The 12,043-nt window shown below is 37.8% G+C and overlaps 1 protein-coding gene across 12 annotated transcripts in view; it reads right to left on the reverse strand.

Annotated features, from left to right (window-relative positions):
* Positions 1 to 778: 778 nt before the first annotated feature.
* ANKRD44 (ankyrin repeat domain 44) overlaps positions 779 to 12,043 on the reverse strand; it is a 340,075-nt gene continuing 328,810 nt past the window's right edge. For 6 of the 12 annotated variants that reach the window (XM_078328068.1, XM_035305206.3, XM_035305208.3 and 3 more), the window contains 3 exons: positions 9,716 to 9,798; positions 7,644 to 7,735; positions 779 to 5,005 (listed from right to left, as the gene is read on the reverse strand). In XM_078328068.1, coding sequence (XP_078184194.1) covers positions 4,758 to 5,005; positions 7,644 to 7,735; positions 9,716 to 9,798 — 423 coding nt within the window. In that variant the 3' untranslated portion in view covers positions 779 to 4,757. The remainder of the gene's footprint in view (positions 5,006 to 7,643; positions 7,736 to 9,715; positions 9,799 to 12,043) is intronic. The other 6 variants (XM_078328070.1, XM_035305210.3, XM_078328069.1 and 3 more) reach the window with 3 other exon arrangements.

The raw sequence follows: 12,043 nt of genomic DNA on the forward strand, positions 1-12,043 counted from the left end.
GAAATTCTATGGATACCTTTAAGGATAGTGCAGAGAGGGAGGTTTTTGTGTTGCTATGAAGTCCCTGAAGGGTAATGGTGACAGTACCAAAGATAGGCATGGTTGATTTCACAATTTTGAGGACCTGATAAGCTTATTCCTTTTGACATATGTGAACTATATAACTGATCATATTTCTCTTCTTACCCTGGCTGCAAGGAAGCTACGAGCAAACTCAAGTTCAGTCATAGACACTGTCTTAAATTTTATGGTTCCTGTATCTGTTTGTATTCTTTTTCTCTGTTCTCATTTTTCTTCTAGTTTATCACATCTTTTGTCATAAGCCAGCTCAAATCCATTATGGACTAGACTGGGCAACATAATGAGACCACATCTTTATAAAAAAAAAACAAAATTAGCCAAGCATGGTGGTGCATATGTGTAGTCCCAGCTACTTGGGAGGCTGAGGTAGGAGGATTACTTCAGCCCAGGAGGTTGAGGCTGCAGTGAGCCGAGATCTTACCACTACCCTTCAGCCTGGACAACAGAGCAGAAAACTAAACAAAACAAAATGCTTTATGGAAAAAAGTTGGAAGTATAAGCAAATATAATAAACACAAGCATATATGTTTGAATTTTTTCTGTAATTATGATAATTCAAACATAAATCATGAATCTGGAGATACACTTTTATTTTGATTATTTTCTAAATTTAAAGTTAATTTGGCTTGGGGGCCAAAGATTTAAATTAGCATAATTTAGAAAAAGCATAAATTGGAAAAATTAAAAAAAATACAAATTGCAACAATATTTGTACCGTTTTTATTTGTAAAAATAACCATCTGAATGCATTTCCATAGTATATTACAGTTAAGTATTTCGTTACCTTATTAGAGCATTCAGTAACTGTAAAAGTATTAAACTGTGCTTGAGAAGATTCAGATTGGTTTAAAGTCATTCACTGAACTAAAAGTCACTTTCCCCATTTTTACAGTCATGACATTTACCAGAGTCATTCAACTCCAGTTTACATAAGAAATTATAGACAAAATCCCACTGAAGTCATCAAACAGTATTTTATGCTGTTACAAATATGTTATGCAAAATATAACACTGGCACCAGATTTGTATCATCGTGCTTTGCAAAGATATATTGCACATGCTAAAGCATAAAATATGTAGACAAAACTACCAAATAAAATATATTTGCATTGAATTTTTAGATCACTGCATAAGAAACGCATAGAATTACATTTTATACAAACACTCAGATTGTCACTATCTTAAAATGCTTTTCCCCTATAATACTGACCTATGGTTTACAGTTTTGTAAGAAGAAAGCATTTTAGCACTGCAAAATCAAACAATTCCTATAGAAAACTTTAGCATTTTCATATTCATTTCAATGCAAATAAAAGGGGAAATAGCAAAAAAACACTTTATACATTCAAAGAAAGGTTGAAATGAAAACTCACTGGTATCATATTGCTCTGATAACACTCAAATGAAAAAATACAAAACATTCCACAGAACATTTTCAGAATATACAAATATAAAAAGGCACTCTAACTTCATATTACAAGACAAAAAAGGGATGAGTTCTTCAACCAACACAACATATAAGCACAGCAAGTCGCTCAACAGTACAAAGAATAACGAGTACAGCAAATCCATTTGATGTTCTTGTTCTAATTTAATAATAAAATGATAAGTCGAGCAGTGTTTACTGCCTAAAGTACCAAAACATAGTATGGTGCCCTTTTAGTAGTGATAAATAGAAATCCCCTGAGCTATTTACTGTAGAATCATAGCAGATTTTAGGCAATTTGGAGATAGTAATGCATTTACCAAAGACAGGCAGACACTGGCAAATAAGTAAGAGCAATGAAACATGATCCCTGTGGCTGTGGTTAAAATACAGTCTAAAAATAACACTTAAGTAAAAGCACTAAGCAACTAAGACTCAGGTAAAAACACACCTTGTTTTTTCTTAGAAAGCCGTGGTGCAAACATAATTTTATTTCTAAGAGATGTCATCAAAACACAGAAATGATAGTTTTTAAAGTCACTTCTTAAAAAAAAATTAGTCTTGGGGGAAGGGAGAAAGAAAGCAAGAAAGAGATATCAATTGATGTAATGAACAGTTTGTTGTGAGCATGATTTCATTTTGTTCCTTTGTCCTCCTTCTATGAGTAAGAGAGTGGGAAAAAGTCAAAACGCAGCTCCATGGAGATAACGTCTCATGGTGAGTCACTGCTTTGCTGAAATGATCCTTGTACTCTCTGCTACTTGACAGGAAAAATGTTAACGCCGCTTTGCCATTAAAGCAGGCATTTCATTTCCTGCTTGAAATGCCAACTGAGCAAGATTTCCATTCACTTCTAGAAAAAGACACTGCAGCATATTGTGCTTTTTCAACACTGGATCGCTCTTAATTTTCAGTGTTTTGGTAAAGATAAGGTCATTATTGCTCGTTAGCAATTTATCTGCTTTTTAAAAATTCATCTTCTCTAAACAAACAAAAAGGATAGAAGGAGGGGAGCACAAGACCAGGAATTCAAAAAACAATGGTGGTGGTGCGGGAAATTTTCAGCAAAATTACCAGTTCAATAAGTCCTTTGAACAAGTTCTCATTTGTGAAGAACCCAACAGGAGTTTTAATTAAATCCAGGATATTAAGTAAGATTAAAGTTTTACAGCTAGATGAAAAATATAATACAGTTATCTGTCTTTGATCCAGATATAACAGAACACTATTTTTGAAATATCTCACATATCCTATAAAACAGAAATTTCCAGGGTGGAACTGGAACTCATTATAAAATGTCAGAGAGTCCTGCTCTAATTCGACACATTTCTTTCCTGTCTCTTCCTCAAGCAGAAAATTGCACTTGAGCTGGTGATTTTTATTTTTCCTCTTGGCACATGTGCCCACACACTGCCATCATTTCCCATTAGGTTACTGAGACTATGTGAGCTTTTCAGTGAACTTAGGGTAATTTCTGGATATTTCTTTGGGCTGCCTTTGTGTATATGATCTACTACATGTTTGAGTTTTTACCTCACAGAAGAACATCCAGACTGCAATGTCTTCTAAACTCAACTGGCTACAGACTATGGTAGCCCTCTCTAACCAATGCGGAAGAACCTGAGGGTCAGCTAGAAACCTTAGCAGTGGAAATGCTGGGTCGGCCTTAGGGCTTTTGGCTAGCCCAGGGTCAAATGTGTTTTTCCACTTTTGTTATTCTAAATAAGATACAAAGCAATTAAAATAGAGAACAAATAATGGATGTTTCCTTGCCATTTGTTTCACTTCAAATAAATATAAACACATTTACATCAAAAGTATATGGACATTTTCTCTAGTTTGGCAAAAAAACAAAACAAAACAAAAAACCATGGTCAACACATCATCAGTTACAAATGTTAAGCTGTCAACTAGAAATCTGTGTCATAAGAAATATAAAATACAACAAAGACTGGTACACAGAAAGAATACATTTTAACTCCATAGAAAACCTACTTCAGTTCTCACTTGCATTTTGAAGGAAAAGAATGTAAATCTTCTGTTTTAGACTGAAGCATTTTGGTCCTCATGTGTAGCTGAGCTGATGAACTACATACACACACACACACATATATATATATATATATATATACATGCACACATATATGTGTGTGTACATGTGCATAATGTTTAAAGAGTCTCATTCTTCTTTTTGTATAGCTGTTCCAGGTGTGGAACGGGGTCCATTTGACCTAGAAGCTTTGGCAGAAGGAGCAGACACAGTATTCACTATGTTGATTTCATCATCAAGCAACTGGCAATTGGCTTTACATTCTATATCACACATTTCTCCTTTCTGCTTTCACTTTTTTATTCCTTTTTACAGTCACACTTTTTACTCACATGGCATGACCTTGACTGAGAAGCTCAGTTTACTACTAATGAACAACGCTGATGATTCTGATGTTTTTAAAAAGTTAGTATTTTGATTTAAGAGGGAATTAACAAAGGGTAGTTTCATGTTAATTTTGCATATTGTGTCAAAGTTCTGGTGCAATATCATTTCACCTAAAATGTTATTAGATAAATTTGGGTTCAATCACTTAAGTGAAAATTAGTCACAGGCTTGTTAAAGGGAACACTGTGTTAAACAAGAAAAGCAAGTTCAGTTTTTCAATTCATCTGGCAACTTTAACAGAGATCCTCAGAAAGAAGTTCTGGATATTTAAATGCTTACTATAGAGGACTCTCTAAAAAGATTATTACAGGCATTATTTCTGAAGATGAACACCTTTACCTTTGGCTTCTAGTGAGGAAGTAAACATCAAAGTAAGAAGAGGTTTGAGGCATTTCCTATCTACCTCTTCCCTTCCCTCCCCAGGGACATGAATGTCACACTGATAGACTTCTGAGAACTCACTGCTAAATACATGAAAAGAAAAATTATTCAGAGTGAACAGCTGCCTCTCTGTTGTATTATCCCTGAAGAACAGGAATTAAATACATCTTTTATTCTTTACTTAAAATGAGAGGTAGACTTTCACAGATGTATCTTAGATCTAAAGAAAACGTGAAACAAAACCAAACTGAGGCCATCTGTGTGAGTGTTCCACCCAACAGCCTCACTGCCCTCCCTCGATTAATTCCTTATCTACTAACTTCTGGAAGCCCAGGCCCCAAATAATATTTGAATACAACATGAACCTGGAATTCAAGCTTCTTTCCCTTCCTCCAACACAGGTGATCAAGGAAAAGCTTCTACAGTCCAAAGTCAAAACGTTTCCGAATCAGAATCATTTTCATTGTACCCATCCTCCGAGCCTACGTTGTTACTGCACAGGCTAACCATGCTACCAAGATTGGAGAGGGTCGTCCTGCTCAAATTGTCTTTTTTTAAACAAACGAAGTTGACGGCCGTCATTGTACTGGAAGGAGAAAAAGGCATCATGGTAGCCAAAATGAGGGCCAGGCAGTCAGCCACGTCTTTGTTAGGAGCACAAGCCAGGGCCGGGGTATGACCTGGGCGTAAATGCAGACAAGGCAGTGGTTAGTTCTGGGGAGTCTAGAGGAGGAACGAGCATTCCACAGTACATCTCGGATGATCTCACAGGTGGAGATGTATGTTGAGTTAGAAATCATGCCAGGTAAAAGGAGGAGTTACTTCTCACAAGTCATGCTAGGGGTGAGGCTAGAGGGGAGAGGAAGGGGGAGACATTTTATGGAGGGCTTTTTATTTTTGTTTTCAGCTCATATGACTATGACAAGCACGATATTATCCAAAGTTAGGCAGGATTCCAGCCTTCATTTAGTGAACAGAAACACGAGGGGGTGGGTGTGGGACATAATTCCACAATAAACAGCAACAGGACAACCAGGAAGATGTTTCCACCTGAGAGCACACGCACACCATGAGCCTCAGGCCTGGGCCTGAGAAGGACTCTCATTCTGAGAACAATGACTTTCCATTGTTAGGTAATTGTGTGTCCGATTAGAAAAGGTATTGAAAATTAGATGACTGCAAAAGTGAATAATGAAGTTCTGTCACTTCATATATGCTTCCTAGAAAGTAGACACCAATAATTGGTTTTAGAAAAATGGAATCATTTCAGTAGATCAGACACAGGAAAGCACTTTGTAATTAAAAATTTACTATCATTTAGGAGAAATTTACCAACTGTTTTGTTTTTGTTTTCGTTTTTTTGATGGGGTTTCACTCTGTCGCCCAGGCTGGATTGTAGTGGCATGAGCCTTGATCTCACTGAAGCCTTGTCTTCTGGGCTCAGGCAAACCTCCCACCTCAGCCTCCCGAGTAGCTGGGACTGTAGATGTGTGCTACAATGTCCAGCTGATTTTTTTTTTTAATAGAGTTGAGTTCTTGCTATGTTTCCTAGGCTGCTGTTAACTCCTGGGTCAAGCAATCCTCTGACCTTGGATTCTCAAAGTCCTGGAATTATAGGTGTGAGCCATCACACTTGGCCTAACAGAATATTTAAAAATGGCCACTCACCAACCAAAGTCCCAAATCTAAAATGTAATGGATGTGAGAAAATTACTATGCTTGTTATAATTAGAAACATGTTATTCTCTACCATTTAGACTCAGTGGGTCCAGTTCAGATAAGAAAGCTGTCTTAACTCATAATACAGGCTCTTTGGGGAGGCATATGAAGTCTTTCAGTTGATTATTTCCCTTATCCAACCTTTATTCTACTAGCCTGAAAGGATTAGCTGCCTTCTTGGCTGGCCAAAGTTCCAACTACACAGTGAGTAGGGCACTCGCTCAGTCATTCAGTGGAATTGCTCAATAAAACTCAACATTTTGTTGTTTTATCATTACCTGCTCTCCCCATCCTGCCCTTTTGGACATCATTTCTTTTTCTCAAACAAATGAGAATGGACAGGTAGTTTAACATTCCATTCCACAAAGGTCAGGGATGAGTAAAGGAATTATGGTTGCACTGCCGTACAAAATTGCCCCAAATGTTCCCAGGCCTTTGGGATGCAGGTCCGCACCAATGCAAGGCTCTTGTTCCAAAGGCTGCTATCAGCTGAACAAACCTTCAATGCAGCAGATTTACACCAAGGAAAAGCAAAACTAATTTATTCTATTCTCTTTGACCATTTTGGAGAAAACCTGTGGGCCTCTGCATGCCAACCCTAAGTCTACAGTAGCAATAACAGAGTGAGGGAAGGTGAGGCAGGAAAACCAAGGAGATGGAGTAAAGGAGAGCTTTCTGCACTTCCTAGATGAGTCAGGTCGGGGACAGAGCAGGGTACATGCTAGGATAAATGGGGCTGGAAAATCAAAACTAGTAAGAGTTAGCTAATGATGTCAATATGGCTGCTTACTTCTGAGAAATAGGCATGGGCTGCTAATTCCAATACCTGTAATAAGCAGTTGAGTTACATTAACACATTATAATACTTTAATTAAATGCCACATTTTAAAAATTACATAAATATCCAGAAGTTCCTTTTTTGCTCCCCAAGGTTAATAGGCATTGTGCTTAAAATGGCAGTTTAGTACAATTCTAGTGACTATTCACTTTCAACATTTCTTAGGAAGCAGAGTAAAAAGCTTCTGTTAAGATTTAGTTCATTAGAAAAGGAACATTATACAGATCAGGGGAAGCTTCAGTTCTAGACATTAATTAAGAAATTTTACTCTCATTCCTTAAATTTCCATACTGGGAATATGAGTTCTGATCTGTACTTAAAGAAAAAAAAGCTTGATCTCAGAATGAACTTAAATACACTCAAAGATCTAGGTTTTTATTTGAGCCCTTGAGCATGCACTAATGACATGTGTAATCCCCAACTCTTCAGCATTTGCAGTGAAAATTTCGAATGCCAACTTGAAATCCTTTTAGTGTGTCTAAAATGTTTTAACCACAATGCTGAGGAGTTAGAGACCAGCTGCTGGCATCACATGCAAAATGGACAGCACTGGTGGGCTACAGGTAGACTATGTGATTTACAAAAAGACAGACAGGACAAGTTATCCTTGCTTCATTTCTCACACACATGGGACTTCCAAGGGGGACAGAATTCTTAACTGCCTTTTAAACTAGCTCCTAGCTCCTATCTTTCTCATTTTCCTCTGGCTTCAACTAGCTTATGGGAGGTAGCTGCAGTTGCTGTTGACTATTTTGACTTACCATTTTCATCTACAGCAAGTACACAGGCCCCTTTGGCCAGCAACTCCTCAACTACCACCTTTAAGCCATTGCGTGCAGCAACATGGAGGGGTCTGAAAAACACAAGATCAAGCATCAATTGTGGTACATATTTGGGCGAGAATGTGGCATTTTTGTTGGCCCATATCACAAAAAGGAAGAAATACTTAAGAATCCACAGCTAGTATATGGATGTTTTTACTTAAGAAAAAAAATTGCTGACTAGATCTTTTCCAGGTTCTACTGATCCAACTGTTCTTATATGTTTGGCCCAGATCTTGCTGCCTCTCAAACAATCTCAATGACAGTAAATAGGAAGACAGAGAAATAACTCAAATTTGGTGTGGTTTGCAGGTTTTTTACTGCTTGATCTCTAACACAGAATTTGAATCACTGTTTCACACAGTTCAACAATATGACTGGTATTAATGTCACCCATATATGTGTTTAATCTCAAACCTCCTTGTTACTACTAAACGCACACAGATGTTTTACTGAATTTATAATGCCTTAAAGAATTATGTCGGCTGGGTATGGCAGCTCACGCCTGTAATCCCAACACTTTGGGAGTCTGAGGAGGGCAGATCACCTGAGGTCAGGAGATTGAGACCAACCTGGCCAACATGGTGAAACCCTGACTCTACTAAAAATACAGAAATTAGCTGGGCATGGTGGCAGGTGCCTGTAGTCCCAGCTACTTGGGAGGCGGAGGCAGGAGAATCACTTGAACCCAGGAGATGGAGGTTGCAGTGAGCCGAGATGGTGCCACTGCCTTGCAGCCTGGGTGACAGAGCAAGACTCTCTCTCAAAAGAAAAAAAAAAAAGAATTATGTCAAACTCAGTATATTGTGCTATAAACTGCATAAGAATCCTTTTTTTTTTGGCAGGGGTTGGGAGGGGACAGGGTCTCATTCTGTTACCCAGGCTGGAGCGCAGTGGCACAATCACAGCTCACTGCAGTCTTGACCTCTTGCTGGGCTCAAGTGATCCTCCGGCTTCAGTCTCCTGAGTAGCTGGGAGTACTGGTGCAAACCACCGTGGCTGGCTAATTTTTTAAATTTTGTGTAGAGAAGGGGTTTCATCATGTTGGCCAGGCTGGTCTCAAACTCCTGGGGTCAAGTGATCTGCCTGCCTTGACCTCCCAAAGTGCTGGGATTACAGGCATGAGGCATTACATCCAGCCAACAATCATCTTCTTTGAGACAGAGTCTCACTCTTGTTGCCCAGGCTGGAGTGCAGCAGCACAATCTCAGCTCACTGCAACCTCCACCTCCCAGGTTCAAGTGATTCTCCTGCCTCAGCCTCCCAAGTAGCTGAGATTACAGGTGCCCACCACCATGCCCAGTTATTATTATTATTATTATTATTTTTGTATTTTTAGTAGAGATGGGGTTCCAACATATTGGCCAGGCTGGTCATGAACTCCTGGCCTTAAGTAATCTACCTGCCTTGGCCTCCCAAAGTCCTGGGATTACAGGCATGAGCCACCATGCCCCGCTTAAAAATCTTAAATGAAAAAAATTCCTTTGCCTTTAAAACAAATGCATAAATAATTCCCTAAAGTGGAAAATGAAATGCTTTTAGATCTTTCACACCGAGGGTTACACTGAATTCTATTAAAATATAATCAAGACAAATAGCTTAGAAACTCTTCAAATGTATTCTGGGAACCTGATTTGTAAAACCGTCATTTTCCAGTCAGAATACATAATGCTAATACATAATACAAATAGTTTCCCCAAATGTGTCAGTCCATAAGATTTTTCTAACAGCCCGCTAAATTTATAATATTGCCCCAGAAATATCAGCAAAGGGAAACACAGACCTCACAAAGTTCTATGAAGACATATCAAAAGAAAGCTTCTAAGTAAAATTGTCTAGCTTGGTCAGCACTTGTAGGTATGTGACTGTCACCTTCATGCAGGGGAAGCCAGGACTGCATCTTTCACCTCTGTGCTCCCCAGAGCTAGTCTGGCATATTGCAGGCTCTTTGTATTTGTAGAATAAATGACTATGACTCTGGGTTCAAGTCCAACATTAGTAGTTACACTTACGTCTGCAGTGCATTATTTTTTGCATTAATAAGGCTCTCATCTTGTATCTTGTCAAGTATTAACAAGGCACATTTTTCATGACCCTAATAAAGAAAAAGGATGATAAGAAATATGGGACAGAGACACAGAAAAGTTACTGAAAAATTTCTTCATTGTAATTTAAATTGAAAATGAATTTCCTCTGCTTTACAACATTCTGTAGGGTTATTTTCTGAGTCATTTTTTTCTTCTTAATAGCAAATGGGCTCCAGACATTGTAAGAGTCCTAATAAGGTCTATTAGAACTTGGTTAACATAAGTCTGATCCAAAATATTAATATTGCTAAGATAAATTTTAAAATTAATGCCCAGAGAGCTAAAGCAGATGCTAGTTTAGCTAGGTCGGCTGGTAAGTAGGGAGTAAAATTAGGAATATTGTTTGAATACTTCAACATTTAACATATCTCAAAAGTCCCATACTGACTCCTATTTCAAAATATCAGTTACTACTTCAGTGACCCATTTATCCTTGGAATTCCCATTACATCTATTATCTATATCATTCATCATCATTAATTGCCTCATATTGTGAAGAAAGCCTATTTCAAAGAAACATCCTTTTCTTCCTCAACCAGTGGAAATATCTCTCTGTACCTTATGAAAATTAGATGGTTAATAATTTTTGAAAATCAACTGATGAGTCAGAGACCCCTTCACAATTTCAGGCCTGATACCCTTTTAAGGAGTCACGGCTTCCTAAGCCCTTGCTAATCAACATGTGGCCTGCAGACCAGCCTCATTAGTATTACTGGGAGTTAGAACTGCTGAATCTCAAGCTCTGCCCCAGACCTAATAAATCAGAATCTGCTTTTTCACAAAATTCCCAGGTGATTCATTTGCATGATCAAGTTTGAAAAGCATTGCACTTATATTCACCAAAATACTATACCTTGAAATAAACTTCATAAAGCTGAGTACTTTTTGTGGTTCCCATGGGCTTCCCAGAGCATGAAGTGACAAAATGCAAGCAATGAAAGGAATGGCTGAGACTTCTGGTACCATATAGGTAACACTGAGAATATTTTAACTACATTGAAATAAACCACCACCATGGGTGCTAACTGGCTTCATACTATAATACCTTATATGGGAGACCCTTAAATATAATTTTAGAAATGTCCATGGAGGTTTTATTCTGAGGCACTGCTGTTGGAGTATAAACTGTTCTGACCTCATAAGAGGGCAAGTTGGTCTAAAAATATTTATATCCGGCTGGGTGTGGTGGCTCATGCCTGTAATCCTAACACTTTGGGAGTCTGAGGAACGTGGATCACAAGGTCAGGAGTTCGAGACTAGCCTGGCCAGCATGGTGAAACCCCATCTCTACTGAAAAAATTCAAAAATTTGCCAGGCATGATGGCACACACCTGTAGTCCCAGCTAGTCAGGAGGCTGAGGCAGGAGAATCGCTTAAACCCAGGGGGCAGAGATTGCAGTGGGCTGAGATTGCATCACTGCACTCCAGCCTTGGCAAAAGATTAAGATTCCATCTCAAAAAAAAAAAATTATATCTTTAGATCCTTAGACTCAATAATTCTACCCTTGGGAATTTATCTTAAAGAAATAAATAAGGATGTTTATAAAAGATTTCTCTGCAATAAGCATTATTTATACAGATTGAGCATCCCAAATTCAAAAATCTGAAATAAAAAATGCTATAAAATCCGGATTTGGGATAATCAACAGGCATAATGCAAATATTCTAAAATCCAAAAAAATTCCTAAATCCAAAACACTTCCTAGTCCCAGGCATTCAGATAAGAGATACTGAACTTGTACTCACAGATAATTGAAAAGGAGCTGTATGTCTAACAGCAGATGGGTTGAATGAAGGATGGCCCATTTCTAAGCTGAAATACTACATATCTTCTAAAATACCATAAAACATGATGTCCAAAAGACATTCATAATATACTATTCAGCAACGAAACCAAGTTTTGTAAAATCATATCTATGATATTAAAAGATAAATTATATATATACAATTTATATATATTCCATAAAAGATAAATTATATATATATAATAAAAAAAACCACATTCTTTGCATTGAATTACACACCAGAAGAAAGGGGGGAGGGTGGAAATACACATAGATCTATTTATTTGCTTCATAGTAGAGTATCTTTTGGCTGTTACTACTATGTCTTCAAATGCAACAAAAGGAAAACAAGTAAAACTACTTATGCTTTACAAGCCATCTAACTAATGTCCTAACTTTTATGTGGTACCAAAATGTGATACGACAACCAGGAAGACAGATACAGTGGCAGTATCAAGACAGACAGACT

This window comes from Callithrix jacchus, chromosome 6 (assembly GCF_049354715.1).
Source record: "Callithrix jacchus isolate 240 chromosome 6, calJac240_pri, whole genome shotgun sequence".
Taxonomy (NCBI): domain Eukaryota; kingdom Metazoa; phylum Chordata; class Mammalia; order Primates; family Cebidae; genus Callithrix; species Callithrix jacchus.